This window comes from Sebastes fasciatus, chromosome 9, assembly GCF_043250625.1.
Source record: "Sebastes fasciatus isolate fSebFas1 chromosome 9, fSebFas1.pri, whole genome shotgun sequence".
Classification (NCBI taxonomy): Eukaryota; Metazoa; Chordata; class Actinopteri; order Perciformes; family Sebastidae; genus Sebastes; species Sebastes fasciatus.
The window spans coordinates 1,688,284-1,711,700 of NC_133803.1; the positions used below are offsets into that span (position 1 = coordinate 1,688,284).

General features: G+C 52.0%; 1 protein-coding gene across 3 annotated transcripts in view; it reads right to left on the bottom strand.

Moving 5' to 3' along the window:
* Positions 1 to 23,417, bottom strand: part of LOC141773457 (carnitine O-acetyltransferase-like) — a 282,430-nt gene that overhangs the window by 164,189 nt on the left and 94,824 nt on the right. For all 3 annotated transcript variants that reach the window (XM_074645332.1, XM_074645331.1, XM_074645333.1), the window contains 2 exons: positions 23,076 to 23,211; positions 22,639 to 22,701 (listed from right to left, as the gene is read on the bottom strand). In XM_074645332.1, coding sequence (XP_074501433.1) covers positions 22,639 to 22,701; positions 23,076 to 23,211 — 199 coding nt within the window. The remainder of the gene's footprint in view (positions 1 to 22,638; positions 22,702 to 23,075; positions 23,212 to 23,417) is intronic.

The window sequence follows — 23,417 nt, forward strand, 5'->3', positions numbered from 1 at the left end:
AACTGAGAGATCACACTATACAGTCCGATCGTCAGCCATGACCTGAGTGATCAAGCTGTATAGTCCGATCATCAGCCACTACGTGAGTGATCACATTGTACGGTCCGATCGTCAGCCATGACCTGAGTGTTCACACTGTACGGTCCGATCGTCAGCCACGACCTGAGTGATCACACTGTACGGTCCTATCATCAGCCACGACCTGAGTGATCACACTATACGGTCCGATCGTGAGTCACGACCTGAGAGATCACACTGTACGGTCCGATCGTCAGTCACGACCTGAGTAATCACACCGTACGTTCCGATCGTCAGCCACGACCTGAGTGATCACACTGTACGGTCCTATCATCAGCCACGACCTGAGCAATCACACTGTACGGTCCGATCGTCAGCCACGACCTGAGTGATCTCACTGTATGGTCCGATCGTCAGCCACGACCTGAGTGATCTCACTGTATGGTCCGATCGTCAGCCACGACCTGAGATATCAAACTATACGGTCCGATCCTCAGCCACAACCTGAGTGATCACACTGTACGGTCTGATCGTCAGCCACGACCTGAGTGATCACACTGTACGGTCCTATCATCAGCCACGACCTGAGCAATCACACTGTACGGTCCGATCGTCAGCCACGACCTGAGTGGTCTCACTGTACGGTCTGATCGTCAGCCATGACCTGAGCAATCACACTGTACTGTCCGATCATCAGCCACGACTTGAGTGATCTCACTGTACGGTCCGATCGTCTGCCACGATCTGAGTGATCACACTATACGGTCCGATCGTGAGTCACGACCTGAGAGATCACACTGTACGGTCCGATCGTCAGTCACGACCTGAGTAATCACACTGTACGGTCCGATCGTCAGCCACGAACTGAGAGATCACACTGTACAGTCCGATCGTCAGCCACGACCTGAGTGATCAAGCTGTATAGTCCGATCATCAGCCACTACGTGAGTGATCACATTGTACGGTCCCATAGTCAGCCATGACCTGAGTGTTCACACTGTACGGTCCTATCATCAGCCACGACCTGAGCAATCACACTTTACGGTCCAATCATCAGCCACTACGTGAGTGATCACATTGTACGGTCCGATAGTCAGCCATGACCTGAGTGATCACACTGTATGGTCCTATCATCAGCCACGACCTAAGCAATCACACTGTACGGTCCGATCATCAGCCACGACTTGAGTGATCTCACTGTACGGTCCGATCGTCTGCCACGACCTGAGTGATCACACTGTACGGTCCGATCATCAGCCACAACCTGAGTGATCACACTGTACGGTCTGATCGTCAGCCACGACCTGAGTGATCAAACTATACGGTCCGATCCTCAGCCACAACCTGAGTGATCACACTGTACAGTCTGATCGTCAGCCACAACCTGAGTGATCACACTGTACGGTCCTATCATCAGCCACGACCTGAGTGATCACACTATACGGTCCGATCGTGAGTCACGAACTGAGAGATCACACTATACAGTCCGATCGTCAGCCATGACCTGAGTGATCAAGCTGTATAGTCCGATCATCAGCCACTACGTGAGTGATCACATTGTACGGTCCGATCGTCAGCCATGACCTGAGTGTTCACACTGTACGGTCCGATCGTCAGCCACGACCTGAGTGATCACACTGTACGGTCCTATCATCAGCCACGACCTGAGTGATCACACTATACGGTCCGATCGTGAGTCACGACCTGAGAGATCACACTGTACGGTCCGATCGTCAGTCACGACCTGAGTAATCACACCGTACGTTCCGATCGTCAGCCACGACCTGAGTGATCACACTGTACGGTCCTATCATCAGCCACGACCTGAGCAATCACACTGTACGGTCCGATCGTCAGCCACGACCTGAGTGATCTCACTGTATGGTCCGATCGTCAGCCACGACCTGAGTGATCTCACTGTATGGTCCGATCGTCAGCCACGACCTGAGATATCAAACTATACGGTCCGATCCTCAGCCACAACCTGAGTGATCACACTGTACGGTCTGATCGTCAGCCACGACCTGAGTGATCACACTGTACGGTCCTATCATCAGCCACGACCTGAGCAATCACACTGTACGGTCCGATCGTCAGCCACGACCTGAGTGGTCTCACTGTACGGTCTGATCGTCAGCCATGACCTGAGCAATCACACTGTACTGTCCGATCATCAGCCACGACTTGAGTGATCTCACTGTACGGTCCGATCGTCTGCCACGATCTGAGTGATCTCACTGTACGGTCCGATCGTCAGCCACGACCTGAGTGATCTCACTGTATGGTCCGATCATCAGCCACGACCTGAGAGATCAAACTATACGGTCCGATCCTCAGCCACAACCTGAGTGATCACACTGTACGGTCCTATCATCAGCCACGACCTGAGTGATCACACTATACGGTCCGATCGTGAGTCACGACCTGAGAGATCACACTGTACGGTCCGATCGTCAGTCACGACCTGAGTAATCACACTGTACGGTCCGATCGTCAGCCACGAACTGAGAGATCACACTGTACAGTCCGATCGTCATCCACGACCTGAGTGATCTCATTGTATGGTCCGATCGTCAGCCACGACCTGAGTGATCAAGCTGTATAGTCCGATCATCAGCCACTACGTGAGTGATCACATTGTACGGTCCGATCGTCAGCCACGACCTGAGTGATCACACTGTACGGTCCTATCATCAGCCACGACTTGAGTGATCTCACTGTACGGTCCGATCGTCTGCCACGATCTGAGTGATCTCACTGTACGGTCCGATCGTCAGCCACGACCTGAGTGATCTCACTGTACGGTCCGATCGTCAGCCACGACCTGAGTGATCTCACTGTATGGTCCGATCGTCAGCCACGACCTGAGATATCAAACTATACGGTCCGATCCTCAGCCACAACCTGAGTGATCACACTGTACGGTCTGATCGTCAGCCACGACCTGAGTGATCACACTGTACGGTCCTATCATCAGCCACGACCTGAGCAATCACACTGTACGGTCCGATCGTCAGCCACGACCTGAGTGGTCTCACTGTACGGTCCTATCATCAGCCACGACCTGAGTGATCACACTATACGGTCCGATCGTGAGTCACGACCTGAGAGATCACACTGTACGGTCCGATCGTCAGTCACGACCTGAGTAATCACACTGTACGGTCCGATCGTCAGCCACGAACTGAGAGATCACACTGTACAGTCCGATCGTCATCCACGACCTGAGTGATCTCATTGTATGGTCCGATCGTCAGCCACGACCTGAGTGATCAAGCTGTATAGTCCGATCATCAGCCACTACGTGAGTGATCACATTGTACGGTCCGATCGTCAGCCACGACCTGAGTGATCACACTGTACGGTCCTATCATCAGCCACGACTTGAGTGATCTCACTGTACGGTCCGATCGTCTGCCACGATCTGAGTGATCTCACTGTACGGTCCGATCGTCAGCCACGACCTGAGTGATCTCACTGTATGGTCCGATCGTCAGCCACGACCTGAGAGATCAAACTATACGGTCCTATCATCAGCCACGACCTGAGTGATCACACTATACGGTCCGATCGTGAGTCACGACCTGAGAGATCACACTGTACGGTCCGATCGTCAGTCACGACCTGAGTAATCACACTGTACGGTCCGATCGTCAGCCACGAACTGAGAGATCACACTGTACAGTCCGATCGTCAGCCACGACCTGAGTGATCAAGCTGTATAGTCCGATCATCAGCCACTACGTGAGTGATCACATTGTACGGTCCGATCGTCAGCCATGACCTGAGTGTTCACACTGTACGGTCCTATCATCAGCCACGACCTGAGCAATCACACTTTACGGTCCGATCATCAGCCACTACGTGAGTGATCACATTGTACGGTCCGATAGTCAGCCATGACCTGAGTGATCACACTGTATGGTCCTATCATCAGCCACGACCTGAGCAATCACACTGTACGGTCCGATCATCAGCCACGACTTGAGTGATCTCACTGTACGGTCCGATCGTCTGCCACGACCTGAGTGATCACACTGTACGGTCCGATCATCAGCCACAACCTGAGTGATCACACTGTACGGTCTGATCGTCAGCCACTACGTGAGTGATCACATTGTACGGTCCGATAGTCAGCCATGACCTGAGTGATCACACTGTATGGTCCTATCATCAGCCACGACCTGAGCAATCACACTGTACGGTCCGATCATCAGCCACGACTTGAGTGATCTCACTGTACGGTCCGATCGTCTGCCACGACCTGAGTGATCACACTGTACGGTCCGATCATCAGCCACAACCTGAGTGATCACACTGTACGGTCTGATCGTCAGCCACGACCTGAGTGATCAAACTATACGGTCCGATCCTCAGCCACAACCTGAGTGATCACACTGTACAGTCTGATCGTCAGCCACAACCTGAGTGATCACACTGTACGGTCCTATCATCAGCCACGACCTGAGTGATCACACTATACGGTCCGATCGTGAGTCACGAACTGAGAGATCACACTATACAGTCCGATCGTCAGCCATGACCTGAGTGATCAAGCTGTATAGTCCGATCATCAGCCACTACGTGAGTGATCACATTGTACGGTCCGATCGTCAGCCATGACCTGAGTGTTCACACTGTACGGTCCTATCATCAGCCACGACCTGAGCAATCACATTGTACGGTCCGATCGTCAGCCACGACCTGAGTGATCACACTGTACGGTCCTATCATCAGCCACGACCTGAGTGATCACACTATACGGTCCGATCGTGAGTCACGACCTGAGTAATCACACTGTACGGTCCGATCGTCAGCCACGAACTGAGAGATCACACTGTACAGTCCGATCGTCATCCACGACCTGAGTGATCTCATTGTATGGTCCGATCGTCAGCCACGACCTGAGTGATCAAGCTGTATAGTCCGATCATCAGCCACTACGTGAGTGATCACATTGTACGGTCCGATCGTCAGCCACGACCTGAGTGATCACACTGTACGGTCCTATCATCAGCCACGACTTGAGTGATCTCACTGTACGGTCCGATCGTCTGCCACGATCTGAGTAATCTCACTGTACGGTCCGATCGTCAGCCACGACCTGAGTGATCTCACTGTATGGTCCGATCGTCAGCCACGACCTGAGAGATCAAACTATACGGTCCTATCATCAGCCACGACCTGAGTGATCACACTGTACGGTCCTATCATCAGCCACGACCTGAGCAATCACACTGTACGGTCCGATCGTCAGCCACGACATGAGTGATCTCACTGTATGGTCCGATCGTCAGCCACGACCTGAGTGATCTCACTGTATGGTCCGATCGTCAGCCACGACCTGAGATATCAAACTATACGGTCCGATCCTCAGCCACAACCTGAGTGATCACACTGTACGGTCTGATCGTCAGCCACGACCTGAGTGATCACACTGTACGGTCCTATCATCAGCCACGACCTGAGCAATCACACTGTACGGTCCGATCGTCAGCCACGACCTGAGTGGTCTCACTGTACGGTCTGATCGTCAGCCATGACCTGAGCAATCACACTGTACTGTCCGATCATCAGCCACGACTTGAGTGATCTCACTGTACGGTCCGATCGTCTGCCACGATCTGAGTGATCACACTATACGGTCCGATCGTGAGTCACGACCTGAGAGATCACACTGTACGGTCCGATCGTCAGTCACGACCTGAGTAATCACACTGTACGGTCCGATCGTCAGCCACGAACTGAGAGATCACACTGTACAGTCCGATCGTCAGCCACGACCTGAGTGATCAAGCTGTATAGTCCGATCATCAGCCACTACGTGAGTGATCACATTGTACGGTCCCATCGTCAGCCATGACCTGAGTGTTCACACTGTACGGTCCTATCATCAGCCACGACCTGAGCAATCACACTTTACGGTCCGATCATCAGCCACTACGTGAGTGATCACATTGTACGGTCCGATAGTCAGCCATGACCTGAGTGATCACACTGTATGGTCCTATCATCAGCCACGACCTGAGCAATCACACTGTACGGTCCGATCATCAGCCACGACTTGAGTGATCTCACTGTACGGTCCGATCGTCTGCCACGACCTGAGTGATCACACTGTACGGTCCGATCATCAGCCACAACCTGAGTGATCACACTGTACGGTCCGATCATCAGCCACAACCTGAGTGATCACACTGTACGGTCTGATCGTCAGCCACGACCTGAGTGATCAAACTATACGGTCCGATCCTCAGCCACGACCTGAGTGATCACACTATACGGTCCGATCGTGAGTCACGAACTGAGAGATCACACTATACAGTCCGATCGTCAGCCATGACCTGAGTGATCAAGCTGTATAATCCGATCATCAGCCACTACGTGAGTGATCACATTGTACGGTCCGATCGTCAGCCATGACCTGAGTGTTCACACTGTACGGTCCGATCGTCAGCCACGACCTGAGTGATCACACTGTACGGTCCTATCATCAGCCACGACCTGAGTGATCACACTATACGGTCCGATCGTGAGTCACGACCTGAGAGATCACACTGTACGGTCCGATCGTCAGTCACGACCTGAGTAATCACACCGTACGTTCCGATCGTCAGCCACGACCTGAGTGATCACACTGTACGGTCCTATCATCAGCCACGACCTGAGCAATCACACTGTACGGTCCGATCGTCAGCCACGACCTGAGTGATCTCACTGTATGGTCCGATCGTCAGCCACGACCTGAGTGATCTCACTGTATGGTCCGATCGTCAGCCACGACCTGAGATATCAAACTATACGGTCCGATCCTCAGCCACAACCTGAGTGATCACACTGTACGGTCTGATCGTCAGCCACGACCTGAGTGATCACACTGTACGGTCCTATCATCAGCCACGACCTGAGCAATCACACTGTACGGTCCGATCGTCAGCCACGACCTGAGTGGTCTCACTGTACGGTCTGATCGTCAGCCATGACCTGAGCAATCACACTGTACTGTCCGATCATCAGCCACGACTTGAGTGATCTCACTGTACGGTCCGATCGTCTGCCACGATCTGAGTGATCTCACTGTACGGTCCGATCGTCAGCCACGACCTGAGTGATCTCACTGTATGGTCCGATCATCAGCCACGACCTGAGAGATCAAACTATACGGTCCGATCCTCAGCCACAACCTGAGTGATCACACTGTACGGTCCTATCATCAGCCACGACCTGAGTGATCACACTATACGGTCCGATCGTGAGTCACGACCTGAGAGATCACACTGTACGGTCCGATCGTCAGTCACGACCTGAGTAATCACACTGTACGGTCCGATCGTCAGCCACGAACTGAGAGATCACACTGTACAGTCCGATCGTCATCCACGACCTGAGTGATCTCATTGTATGGTCCGATCGTCAGCCACGACCTGAGTGATCAAGCTGTATAGTCCGATCATCAGCCACTACGTGAGTGATCACATTGTACGGTCCGATCGTCAGCCACGACCTGAGTGATCACACTGTACGGTCCTATCATCAGCCACGACTTGAGTGATCTCACTGTACGGTCCGATCGTCTGCCACGATCTGAGTGATCTCACTGTACGGTCCGATCGTCAGCCACGACCTGAGTGATCTCACTGTATGGTCCGATCGTCAGCCACGACCTGAGAGATCAAACTATACGGTCCTATCATCAGCCACGACCTGAGTGATCACACTATACGGTCCGATCGTGAGTCACGACCTGAGAGATCACACTGTACGGTCCGATCGTCAGTCACGACCTGAGTAATCACACTGTACGGTCCGATCGTCAGCCACGAACTGAGAGATCACACTGTACAGTCCGATCGTCAGCCACGACCTGAGTGATCAAGCTGTATAGTCCGATCATCAGCCACTACGTGAGTGATCACATTGTACGGTCCGATCGTCAGCCATGACCTGAGTGTTCACACTGTACGGTCCTATCATCAGCCACGACCTGAGCAATCACACTTTACGGTCCGATCATCAGCCACTACGTGAGCGATCACATTGTACGGTCCGATAGTCAGCCATGACCTGAGTGATCACACTGTATGGTCCTATCATCAGCCACGACCTGAGCAATCACACTGTACGGTCCGATCATCAGCCACGACTTGAGTGATCTCACTGTACGGTCCGATCGTCTGCCACGACCTGAGTGATCACACTGTACGGTCCGATCATCAGCCACAACCTGAGTGATCACACTGTACGGTCTGATCGTCAGCCACGACCTGAGTGATCAAACTATACGGTCCGATCCTCAGCCACAACCTGAGTGATCACACTGTACAGTCTGATCGTCAGCCACAACCTGAGTGATCACACTGTACGGTCCTATCATCAGCCACGACCTGAGTGATCACACTATACGGTCCGATCGTGAGTCACGAACTGAGAGATCACACTATACAGTCCGATCGTCAGCCATGACCTGAGTGATCAAGCTGTATAGTCCGATCATCAGCCACTACGTGAGTGATCACATTGTACGGTCCGATCGTCAGCCATGACCTGAGTGTTCACACTGTACGGTCCTATCATCAGCCACGACCTGAGCAATCACATTGTACGGTCCGATCGTCAGCCACGACCTGAGTGATCACACTGTACGGTCCTATCATCAGCCACGACCTGAGTGATCACACTATACGGTCCGATCGTGAGTCACGACCTGAGTAATCACACTGTACGGTCCGATCGTCAGCCACGAACTGAGAGATCACACTGTACAGTCCGATCGTCATCCACGACCTGAGTGATCTCATTGTATGGTCCGATCGTCAGCCACGACCTGAGTGATCAAGCTGTATAGTCCGATCATCAGCCACTACGTGAGTGATCACATTGTACGGTCCGATCGTCAGCCACGACCTGAGTGATCACACTGTACGGTCCTATCATCAGCCACGACTTGAGTGATCTCACTGTACGGTCCGATCGTCTGCCACGATCTGAGTAATCTCACTGTACGGTCCGATCGTCAGCCACGACCTGAGTGATCTCACTGTATGGTCCGATCGTCAGCCACGACCTGAGAGATCAAACTATACGGTCCTATCATCAGCCACGACCTGAGTGATCACACTGTACGGTCCTATCATCAGCCACGACCTGAGCAATCACACTGTACGGTCCGATCGTCAGCCACGACATGAGTGATCTCACTGTATGGTCCGATCGTCAGCCACGACCTGAGTGATCTCACTGTATGGTCCGATCGTCAGCCACGACCTGAGATATCAAACTATACGGTCCGATCCTCAGCCACAACCTGAGTGATCACACTGTACGGTCTGATCGTCAGCCACGACCTGAGTGATCACACTGTACGGTCCTATCATCAGCCACGACCTGAGCAATCACACTGTACGGTCCGATCGTCAGCCACGACCTGAGTGGTCTCACTGTACGGTCTGATCGTCAGCCATGACCTGAGCAATCACACTGTACTGTCCGATCATCAGCCACGACTTGAGTGATCTCACTGTACGGTCCGATCGTCTGCCACGATCTGAGTGATCACACTATACGGTCCGATCGTGAGTCACGACCTGAGAGATCACACTGTACGGTCCGATCGTCAGTCACGACCTGAGTAATCACACTGTACGGTCCGATCGTCAGCCACGAACTGAGAGATCACACTGTACAGTCCGATCGTCAGCCACGACCTGAGTGATCAAGCTGTATAGTCCGATCATCAGCCACTACGTGAGTGATCACATTGTACGGTCCCATCGTCAGCCATGACCTGAGTGTTCACACTGTACGGTCCTATCATCAGCCACGACCTGAGCAATCACACTTTACGGTCCGATCATCAGCCACTACGTGAGTGATCACATTGTACGGTCCGATAGTCAGCCATGACCTGAGTGATCACACTGTATGGTCCTATCATCAGCCACGACCTGAGCAATCACACTGTACGGTCCGATCATCAGCCACGACTTGAGTGATCTCACTGTACGGTCCGATCGTCTGCCACGACCTGAGTGATCACACTGTACGGTCCGATCATCAGCCACAACCTGAGTGATCACACTGTACGGTCCGATCATCAGCCACAACCTGAGTGATCACACTGTACGGTCTGATCGTCAGCCACGACCTGAGTGATCAAACTATACGGTCCGATCCTCAGCCACGACCTGAGTGATCACACTATACGGTCCGATCGTGAGTCACGAACTGAGAGATCACACTATACAGTCCGATCGTCAGCCATGACCTGAGTGATCAAGCTGTATAATCCGATCATCAGCCACTACGTGAGTGATCACATTGTACGGTCCGATCGTCAGCCATGACCTGAGTGTTCACACTGTACGGTCCGATCGTCAGCCACGACCTGAGTGATCACACTGTACGGTCCTATCATCAGCCACGACCTGAGTGATCACACTATACGGTCCGATCGTGAGTCACGACCTGAGAGATCACACTGTACGGTCCGATCGTCAGTCACGACCTGAGTAATCACACCGTACGTTCCGATCGTCAGCCACGACCTGAGTGATCACACTGTACGGTCCTATCATCAGCCACGACCTGAGCAATCACACTGTACGGTCCGATCGTCAGCCACGACCTGAGTGATCTCACTGTATGGTCCGATCGTCAGCCACGACCTGAGTGATCTCACTGTATGGTCCGATCGTCAGCCACGACCTGAGATATCAAACTATACGGTCCGATCCTCAGCCACAACCTGAGTGATCACACTGTACGGTCTGATCGTCAGCCACGACCTGAGTGATCACACTGTACGGTCCTATCATCAGCCACGACCTGAGCAATCACACTGTACGGTCCGATCGTCAGCCACGACCTGAGTGGTCTCACTGTACGGTCTGATCGTCAGCCATGACCTGAGCAATCACACTGTACTGTCCGATCATCAGCCACGACTTGAGTGATCTCACTGTACGGTCCGATCGTCTGCCACGATCTGAGTGATCTCACTGTACGGTCCGATCGTCAGCCACGACCTGAGTGATCTCACTGTATGGTCCGATCATCAGCCACGACCTGAGAGATCAAACTATACGGTCCGATCCTCAGCCACAACCTGAGTGATCACACTGTACGGTCCTATCATCAGCCACGACCTGAGTGATCACACTATACGGTCCGATCGTGAGTCACGACCTGAGAGATCACACTGTACGGTCCGATCGTCAGTCACGACCTGAGTAATCACACTGTACGGTCCGATCGTCAGCCACGAACTGAGAGATCACACTGTACAGTCCGATCGTCATCCACGACCTGAGTGATCTCATTGTATGGTCCGATCGTCAGCCACGACCTGAGTGATCAAGCTGTATAGTCCGATCATCAGCCACTACGTGAGTGATCACATTGTACGGTCCGATCGTCAGCCACGACCTGAGTGATCACACTGTACGGTCCTATCATCAGCCACGACTTGAGTGATCTCACTGTACGGTCCGATCGTCTGCCACGATCTGAGTGATCTCACTGTACGGTCCGATCGTCAGCCACGACCTGAGTGATCTCACTGTATGGTCCGATCGTCAGCCACGACCTGAGAGATCAAACTATACGGTCCTATCATCAGCCACGACCTGAGTGATCACACTATACGGTCCGATCGTGAGTCACGACCTGAGAGATCACACTGTACGGTCCGATCGTCAGTCACGACCTGAGTAATCACACTGTACGGTCCGATCGTCAGCCACGAACTGAGAGATCACACTGTACAGTCCGATCGTCAGCCACGACCTGAGTGATCAAGCTGTATAGTCCGATCATCAGCCACTACGTGAGTGATCACATTGTACGGTCCGATCGTCAGCCATGACCTGAGTGTTCACACTGTACGGTCCTATCATCAGCCACGACCTGAGCAATCACACTTTACGGTCCGATCATCAGCCACTACGTGAGCGATCACATTGTACGGTCCGATAGTCAGCCATGACCTGAGTGATCACACTGTATGGTCCTATCATCAGCCACGACCTGAGCAATCACACTGTACGGTCCGATCATCAGCCACGACTTGAGTGATCTCACTGTACGGTCCGATCGTCTGCCACGACCTGAGTGATCACACTGTACGGTCCGATCATCAGCCACAACCTGAGTGATCACACTGTACGGTCTGATCGTCAGCCACGACCTGAGTGATCAAACTATACGGTCCGATCCTCAGCCACAACCTGAGTGATCACACTGTACAGTCTGATCGTCAGCCACAACCTGAGTGATCACACTGTACGGTCCTATCATCAGCCACGACCTGAGTGATCACACTATACGGTCCGATCGTGAGTCACGAACTGAGAGATCACACTATACAGTCCGATCGTCAGCCATGACCTGAGTGATCAAGCTGTATAGTCCGATCATCAGCCACTACGTGAGTGATCACATTGTACGGTCCGATCGTCAGCCATGACCTGAGTGTTCACACTGTACGGTCCTATCATCAGCCACGACCTGAGCAATCACATTGTACGGTCCGATCGTCAGCCACGACCTGAGTGATCACACTGTACGGTCCTATCATCAGCCACGACCTGAGTGATCACACTATACGGTCCGATCGTGAGTCACGACCTGAGAGATCACACTGTACGGTCCGATCGTCAGTCACGACCTGAGTAATCACACCGTACGTTCCGATCGTCAGCCACGACCTGAGTGATCACACTGTACGGTCCTATCATCAGCCACGACCTGAGCAATCACACTGTACGGTCCGATCGTCAGCCACGACCTGAGTGATCTCACTGTATGGTCCGATCGTCAGCCACGACCTGAGTGATCTCACTGTATGGTCCGATCGTCAGCCACGACCTGAGATATCAAACTATACGGTCCGATCCTCAGCCACAACCTGAGTGATCACACTGTACGGTCTGATCGTCAGCCACGACCTGAGTGATCACACTGTACGGTCCTATCATCAGCCACGACCTGAGCAATCACACTGTACGGTCCGATCGTCAGCCACGACCTGAGTGGTCTCACTGTACGGTCTGATCGTCAGCCATGACCTGAGCAATCACACTGTACTGTCCGATCATCAGCCACGACTTGAGTGATCTCACTGTACGGTCCGATCGTCTGCCACGATCTGAGTGATCTCACTGTACGGTCCGATCGTCAGCCACGACCTGAGTGATCTCACTGTATGGTCCGATCATCAGCCACGACCTGAGAGATCAAACTATACGGTCCGATCCTCAGCCACAACCTGAGTGATCACACTGTACGGTCCTATCATCAGCCACGACCTGAGTGATCACACTATACGGTCCGATCGTGAGTCACGACCTGAGAGATCACACTGTACGGTCCGATCGTCAGTCACGACCTGAGTAATCACACTGTACGGTCCGATCGTCAGCCACGAACTGAGAGATCACACTGTACAGTCCGATCGTCATCCACGACCTGAGTGATCTCATTGTATGGTCCGATCGTCAGCCACGACCTGAGTGATCAAGCTGTATAGTCCGATCATCAGCCACTACGTAAGTGATCACATTGTACGGTCCGATCGTCAGCCAGGACCTGAGTGATCACACTGTACGGTCCTATCATCAGCCACGACTTGAGTGATCTCACTGTACGGTCCGATCGTCTGCCACGATCTGAGTGATCTCACTGTACGGTCCGATCGTCAGCCACGAACTGAGAGATCACACTGTACAGTCCGATCGTCAGCCACGACCTGAGTGATCAAGCTGTATAGTCCGATCATCAGCCACTACGTGAGTGATCACATTGTACGGTCCGATCGTCAGCCATGACCTGAGTGTTCACACTGTACGGTCCTATCATCAGCCACGACCTGAGCAATCACACTTTACGGTCCGATCATCAGCCACTACGTGAGTGATCACATTGTACGGTCCGATAGTCAGCCATGACCTGAGTGATCACACTGTATGGTCCTATCATCAGCCACGACCTGAGCAATCACACTGTACGGTCCGATCATCAGCCACGACTTGAGTGATCTCACTGTACGGTCCGATCGTCTGCCACGACCTGAGTGATCACACTGTACGGTCCGATCATCAGCCACAACCTGAGTGATCACACTGTACGGTCTGATCGTCAGCCACGACCTGAGTGATCAAACTATACGGTCCGATCCTCAGCCACAACCTGAGTGATCACACTGTACAGTCTGATCGTCAGCCACAACCTGAGTGATCACACTGTACGGTCCTATCATCAGCCACGACCTGAGTGATCACACTATACGGTCCGATCGTGAGTCACGAACTGAGAGATCACACTATACAGTCCGATCGTCAGCCATGACCTGAGTGATCAAGCTGTATAGTCCGATCATCAGCCACTACGTGAGTGATCACATTGTACGGTCCGATCGTCAGCCATGACCTGAGTGTTCACACTGTACGGTCCTATCATCAGCCACGACCTGAGTGATCACACTGTACGGTCTGATCGTCAGCCACGACCTGAGTGATCACACTGTACGGTCCTATCATCAGCCACGACCTGAGCAATCACACTGTACGGTCCGATCGTCAGCCACGACCTGAGTGGTCTCACTGTACGGTCTGATCGTCAGCCATGACCTGAGCAATCACACTGTACTGTCCGATCATCAGCCACGACTTGAGTGATCTCACTGTACGGTCCGATCGTCTGCCACGATCTGAGTGATCTCACTGTACGGTCCGATCGTCAGCCACGACCTGAGTGATCTCACTGTATGGTCCGATCATCAGCCACGACCTGAGAGATCAAACTATACGGTCCGATCCTCAGCCACAACCTGAGTGATCACACTGTACGGTCCTATCATCAGCCACGACCTGAGTGATCACACTATACGGTCCGATCGTGAGTCACGACCTGAGAGATCACACTGTACGGTCCGATCGTCAGTCACGACCTGAGTAATCACACTGTACGGTCCGATCGTCAGCCACGAACTGAGAGATCACACTGTACAGTCCGATCGTCATCCACGACCTGAGTGATCTCATTGTATGGTCCGATCGTCAGCCACGACCTGAGTGATCAAGCTGTATAGTCCGATCATCAGCCACTACGTGAGTGATCACATTGTACGGTCCGATCGTCAGCCACGACCTGAGTGATCACACTGTACGGTCCTATCATCAGCCACGACTTGAGTGATCTCACTGTACGGTCCGATCGTCTGCCACGATCTGAGTGATCTCACTGTACGGTCCGATCGTCAGCCACGAACTGAGAGATCACACTGTACAGTCCGATCGTCAGCCACGACCTGAGTGATCAAGCTGTATAGTCCGATCATCAGCCACTACGTGAGTGATCACATTGTACGGTCCGATCGTCAGCCATGACCTGAGTGTTCACACTGTACGGTCCTATCATCAGCCACGACCTGAGCAATCACACTTTACGGTCCGATCATCAGCCACTACGTGAGTGATCACATTGTACGGTCCGATAGTCAGCCATGACCTGAGTGATCACACTGTATGGTCCTATCATCAGCCACGACCTGAGCAATCACACTGTACGGTCCGATCATCAGCCACGACTTGAGTGATCTCACTGTACGGTCCGATCGTCTGCCACGACCTGAGTGATCACACTGTACGGTCCGATCATCAGCCACAACCTGAGTGATCACACTGTACGGTCTGATCGTCAGCCACGACCTGAGTGATCAAACTATACGGTCCGATCCTCAGCCACAACCTGAGTGATCACACTGTACAGTCTGATCGTCAGCCACAACCTGAGTGATCACACTGTACGGTCCTATCATCAGCCACGACCTGAGTGATCACACTATACGGTCCGATCGTGAGTCACGAACTGAGAGATCACACTATACAGTCCGATCGTCAGCCATGACCTGAGTGATCAAGCTGTATAGTCCGATCATCAGCCACTACGTGAGTGATCACATTGTACGGTCCGATCGTCAGCCATGACCTGAGTGTTCACACTGTACGGTCCTATCATCAGCCACGACCTGAGCAATCACATTGTACGGTCCGATCGTCAGCCACGACCTGAGTGATCACACTGTACGGTCCTATCATCAGCCACGACTTGAGTGATCACACTATACGGTCCGATCGTGAGTCACGACCTGAGAGATCACACTGTACGGTCCGATCGTCAGTCACGACCTGAGTGATCACACCGTACGTTCCGATCGTCAGCCACGACCTGAGTGATCACACTGTACGGTCCTATCATCAGCCACGACCTGAGCAATCACACTGTACGGTCCGATCGTCAGCCACGACCTGAGTGATCTCACTGTATGGTCCGATCGTCAGCCACGACCTGAGTGATCTCACTGTATGGTCCGATCGTCAGCCACGACCTGAGATATCAAACTATACGGTCCGATCCTCAGCCACAACCTGAGTGATCACACTGTACGGTCTGATCGTCAGCCACGACCTGAGTGATCACACTGTACGGTCCTATCATCAGCCACGACCTGAGCAATCACACTGTACGGTCCGATCGTCAGCCACGACCTGAGTGGTCTCACTGTACGGTCTGATCGTCAGCCATGACCTGAGCAATCACACTGTACTGTCCGATCATCAGCCACGACTTGAGTGATCTCACTGTACGGTCCGATCGTCTGCCACGATCTGAGTGATCTCACTGTACGGTCCGATCGTCAGCCACGACCTGAGTGATCTCACTGTATGGTCCGATCATCAGCCACGACCTGAGAGATCAAACTATACGGTCCGATCCTCAGCCACAACCTGAGTGATCACACTGTACGGTCCTATCATCAGCCACGACCTGAGTGATCACACTATACGGTCCGATCGTGAGTCACGACCTGAGAGATCACACTGTACGGTCCGATCGTCAGTCACGACCTGAGTAATCACACTGTACGGTCCGATCGTCAGCCACGAACTGAGAGATCACACTGTACAGTCCGATCGTCATCCACGACCTGAGTGATCTCATTGTATGGTCCGATCGTCAGCCACGACCTGAGTGATCAAGCTGTATAGTCCGATCATCAGCCACTACGTGAGTGATCACATTGTACGGTCCGATCGTCAGCCACGACCTGAGTGATCACACTGTACGGTCCTATCATCAGCCACGACTTGAGTGATCTCACTGTACGGTCCGATCGTCTGCCACGATCTGAGTGATCTCACTGTATGGTCCGATCGTCAGCCACGACCTGAGAGATCAAACTATACGGTCCTATCATCAGCCACGACCTGAGTGATCACACTATACGGTCCGATCGTGAGTCACGACCTGAGAGATCACACTGTACGGTCCGATCGTCAGTCACGACCTGAGTAATCACACTGTACGGTCCGATCGTCAGCCACGAACTGAGAGATCACACTGTACAGTCCGATCGTCAGCCACGACCTGAGTGATCAAGCTGTATAGTCCGATCATCAGCCACTACGTGAGTGATCACATTGTACGGTCCGATCGTCAGCCATGACCTGAGTGTTCACACTGTACGGTCCTATCATCAGCCACGACCTGAGCAATCACACTTTACGGTCCGATCATCAGCCACTACGTGAGTGATCACATTGTACGGTCCGATAGTCAGCCACGACCTGAGTGATCAAGCTGTATAGTCCGATCATCAGCCACTACGTGAGTGATCACATTGTACGGTCCGATCGTCAGCCATGACCTGAGTGTTCACACTGTACGGTCCTATCATCAGCCACGACCTGAGCAATCACACTGTACGGTCCGATCGTCAGCCACGACCTGAGTGATCACACTGTACAGTCCTATCATCAGCCACGACCTGAGCAATCACACTGTACGGTCCGATCGTCAGCCACGACCTGAGTGATCACACTGTACGGTCCTATCATCAGCCACGACCTGAGTGATCACACTATACGGTCCGATCGTCAGTCACGACCTGAGTAATCACACCGTACGTTCCGATCGTCAGCCACGACCTGAGTGATCACACTGTACGGTCCTATCATCAGCCACGACCTGAGCAATCACACTGTACGGTCCGATCGTCAGCCACGACCTGAGTGATCTCACTGTATGGTCCGATCGTCAGCCACGACCTGAGTGATCTCACTGTATGGTCCGATCGTCAGCCACGACCTGAGAGATCAAACTATACGGTCCGATCCTCAGCCACAACCTGAGTGATCACACTGTACAGTCTGATCGTCAGCCACAACCTGAGTGATCACACTGTACGGTCCTATCATCAGCCACGACCTGAGTGATCACACTATACGGTCCGATCGTGAGTCACGACCTGAGAGATCACACTGTACGGTCCGATCGTCAGTCACGACCTGAGTAATCACACTGTACGGTCCGATCGTCAGCCACGAACTGAGAGATCACACTGTACAGTCCGATCGTCAGCCACGACCTGAGTGATCAAGCTGTATAGTCCGATCATCAGCCACTACGTGAGTGATCACATTGTACGGTCCGATCGTCAGCCATGACCTGAGTGTTCACACTGTACGGTCCTATCATCAGCCACGACCTGAGCAATCACACTTTACGGTCCGATCATCAGCCACTACGTGAGTGATCACATTGTACGGTCCGATAGTCAGCCATGACCTGAGTGATCACACTGTATGGTCCTATCATCAGCCACGACCTGAGCAATCACACTGTACGGTCCGATCATCAGCCACGACTTGAGTGATCTCACTGTACGGTCCGATCGTCTGCCACGACCTGAGTGATCACACTGTACGGTCCGATCATCAGCCACAACCTGAGTGATCACACTGTACGGTCTGATCGTCAGCCACGACCTGAGTGATCAAACTATACGGTCCGATCCTCAGCCACAACCTGAGTGATCACACTGTACAGTCTGATCGTCAGCCACAACCTGAGTGATCACACTGTACGGTCCTATCATCAGCCACGACCTGAGTGATCACACTATACGGTCCGATCGTGAGTCACGAACTGAGAGATCACACTATACAGTCCGATCGTCAGCCATGACCTGAGTGATCAAGCTGTATAGTCCGATCATCAGCCACTACGTGAGTGATCACATTGTACGGTCCGATCGTCAGCCATGACCTGAGTGTTCACACTGTACGGTCCTATCATCAGCCACGACCTGAGCAATCACATTGTACGGTCCGATCGTCAGCCACGACCTGAGTGATCACACTGTACGGTCCTATCATCAGCCACGACTTGAGTGATCACACTATACGGTCCGATCGTGAGTCACGACCTGAGAGATCACACTGTACGGTCCGATCGTCAGTCACGACCTGAGTGATCACACCGTACGTTCCGATCGTCAGCCACGACCTGAGTGATCACACTGTACGGTCCTATCATCAGCCACGACCTGAGCAATCACACTGTACGGTCCGATCGTCAGCCACGACCTGAGTGATCTCACTGTATGGTCCGATCGTCAGCCACGACCTGAGTGATCTCACTGTATGGTCCGATCGTCAGCCACGACCTGAGATATCAAACTATACGGTCCGATCCTCAGCCACAACCTGAGTGATCACACTGTACGGTCTGATCGTCAGCCACGACCTGAGTGATCACACTGTACGGTCCTATCATCAGCCACGACCTGAGCAATCACACTGTACGGTCCGATCGTCAGCCACGACCTGAGTGGTCTCACTGTACGGTCTGATCGTCAGCCATGACCTGAGCAATCACACTGTACTGTCCGATCATCAGCCACGACTTGAGTGATCTCACTGTACGGTCCGATCGTCTGCCACGATCTGAGTGATCTCACTGTACGGTCCGATCGTCAGCCACGACCTGAGTGATCTCACTGTATGGTCCGATCATCAGCCACGACCTGAGAGATCAAACTATACGGTCCGATCCTCAGCCACAACCTGAGTGATCACACTGTACGGTCCTATCATCAGCCACGACCTGAGTGATCACACTATACGGTCCGATCGTGAGTCACGACCTGAGAGATCACACTGTACGGTCCGATCGTCAGTCACGACCTGAGTAATCACACTGTACGGTCCGATCGTCAGCCACGAACTGAGAGATCACACTGTACAGTCCGATCGTCATCCACGACCTGAGTGATCTCATTGTATGGTCCGATCGTCAGCCACGACCTGAGTGATCAAGCTGTATAGTCCGATCATCAGCCACTACGTGAGTGATCACATTGTACGGTCCGATCGTCAGCCACGACCTGAGTGATCACACTGTACGGTCCTATCATCAGCCACGACTTGAGTGATCTCACTGTACGGTCCGATCGTCTGCCACGATCTGAGTGATCTCACTGTATGGTCCGATCGTCAGCCACGACCTGAGAGATCAAACTATACGGTCCTATCATCAGCCACGACCTGAGTGATCACACTATACGGTCCGATCGTGAGTCACGACCTGAGAGATCACACTGTACGGTCCGATCGTCAGTCACGACCTGAGTAATCACACTGTACGGTCCGATCGTCAGCCACGAACTGAGAGATCACACTGTACAGTCCGATCGTCAGCCACGACCTGAGTGATCAAGCTGTATAGTCCGATCATCAGCCACTACGTGAGTGATCACATTGTACGGTCCGATCGTCAGCCATGACCTGAGTGTTCACACTGTACGGTCCTATCATCAGCCACGACCTGAGCAATCACACTTTACGGTCCGATCATCAGCCACTACGTGAGTGATCACATTGTACGGTCCGATAGTCAGCCACGACCTGAGTGATCAAGCTGTATAGTCCGATCATCAGCCACTACGTGAGTGATCACATTGTACGGTCCGATCGTCAGCCATGACCTGAGTGTTCACACTGTACGGTCCTATCATCAGCCACGACCTGAGCAATCACACTGTACGGTCCGATCGTCAGCCACGACCTGAGTGATCACACTGTACAGTCCTATCATCAGCCACGACCTGAGCAATCACACTGTACGGTCCGATCGTCAGCCACGACCTGAGTGATCACACTGTACGGTCCTATCATCAGCCACGACCTGAGTGATCACACTATACGGTCCGATCGTCAGTCACGACCTGAGTAATCACACCGTACGTTCCGATCGTCAGCCACGACCTGAGTGATCACACTGTACGGTCCTATCATCAGCCACGACCTGAGCAATCACACTGTACGGTCCGATCGTCAGCCACGACCTGAGTGATCTCACTGTATGGTCCGATCGTCAGCCACGACCTGAGTGATCTCACTGTATGGTCCGATCGTCAGCCACGACCTGAGAGATCAAACTATACGGTCCGATCCTCAGCCACAACCTGAGTGATCACACTGTACAGTCTGATCGTCAGCCACAACCTGAGTGATCACACTGTACGGTCCTATCATCAGCCACGACCTGAGTGATCACACTATACGGTCCGATCGTGAGTCACGACCTGAGAGATCACACTGTACGGTCCGATCGTCAGTCACGACCTGAGTAATCACACTGTACGGTCCGATCGTCAGCCACGAACTGAGAGATCACACTGTACAGTCCGATCGTCAGCCACGACCTGAGTGATCAAGCTGTATAGTCCGATCATCAGCCACTACGTGAGTGATCACATTGTACGGTCCGATCGTCAGCCATGACCTGAGTGTTCACACTGTACGGTCCTATCATCAGCCACGACCTGAGCAATCACACTTTACGGTCCGATCATCAGCCACTACGTGAGTGATCACATTGTACGGTCCGATCGTCAGCCATGACCTGAGTGTTCACACTGTACGGTCCTATCATCAGCCACGACCTGAGCAATCACACTTTACGGTCCGATCATCAGCCACTACGTGAGTGATCACATTGTACGGTCCGATAGTCAGCCATGACCTGAGTGATCACACTGTATGGTCCTATCATCAGCCACGACCTGAGCAATCACACTGTACGGTCCGATCATCAGCCACGACTTGAGTGATCTCACTGTACGGTCCGATCGTCTGCCACGACCTGAGTGATCACACTGTACGGTCCGATCATCAGCCACAACCTGAGTGATCACACTGTACGGTCTGATCGTCAGCCACGACCTGAGTGATCACACTGTACGGTCCTATCATCAGCCACGATAAGAGAATTGGAGGTAAGCTAGCTACGTTTTATTATATCTATATCTACATTGTTATCTTGATAACTACGCTCTGATTACTGTAAGAAAAGTAGAAAAAAGGCGCTGACTGGGAATCGGCTCGTAGCTCTGCTTCAACTGTGTGACGGATGACCAATTTCTGAAATGTAAATTCATCCGACTGTCCGACGGCCAGTCGGCAGGAGTTAATCGGTCCTTGGTCCCTCCTATACCTTGCACGGGAAACGACGCCCAACGAAGCTGAAATTCTGTCCAACTCTAAAATGGGTCATGTGGCTCAAATTACGGGCTCAAATTGTACAGTGAATGCCCAGCTTTATATGGACAACAAAAACAAGGTCCAAAGGAGGAAATTGATCAGGACACTGAAAGTATTCAAGAATATATGTGATGTGGGATAGTAACAAGATAACAAGAGAAAGGCATAATTACACTGATAATAAACTGGACATACACTGAACTAAAGTACTGAGAGCAGTGCTGTGAACAATACTCACCATGACAATGTCCCGAGTGTGTGCCTTCAGAGCTTTCTCCAATAAATCAACTTTCTCTGAGTTCTGTGCAAAACAGGATTAAGACATGAATGTTACAAGTCATCACTTGTAGTTGGATAGTGTTTATGAGCATGATTGCTATGCAGCAATAGTACGATCTAAAGCAACTTAAGGCAGTATATTCTGATCTTTCAAGCTGATCCATTGAAATTTGACTGATCTGAGATCAAGTAGAATTTAAATACTATAAACATCTCCAGCATCAGCTGTAATTAAAGATTGTTGCTGAATATACTACAGACAGTTGGAGTGCTATGAAGGGAATGGGAATCTGACTGAATCTTCTCAAAGATATTATGATTATCCATAAAAGAGATCAACTTTGAGTAGCCAGCTCGTTTCATAGATTTGCATTAGACGTTTTCATCTCATCAGACCTCTTTTTGGGGGTCATCGAAGGCCTTGACGAAGGTGACTGCAGCAGGCGAGTTTGTATTGACATTACATATACGGCCCAGTCTGAACATTCGCAGGGAGACAGGTTCCTCCAGTACAGTGAACCGCTGGTGCATCCTGACAAAAGAAAGGAAAGACATGTTTCATACAACATACAGAGCCCTAAAACGGGTTGACCAGTCAAACAAACACTGAAGCTCTGCAAACACAGTGAGTATAATGTTTTACCAACTATCCAGTTTGATTTTGCTGAGAGGATTTGTTCACCCATTACTCCAGTTTCTGGCTGATGAAAAAATTTACTGCTTGTTTGAGTTTCCTGA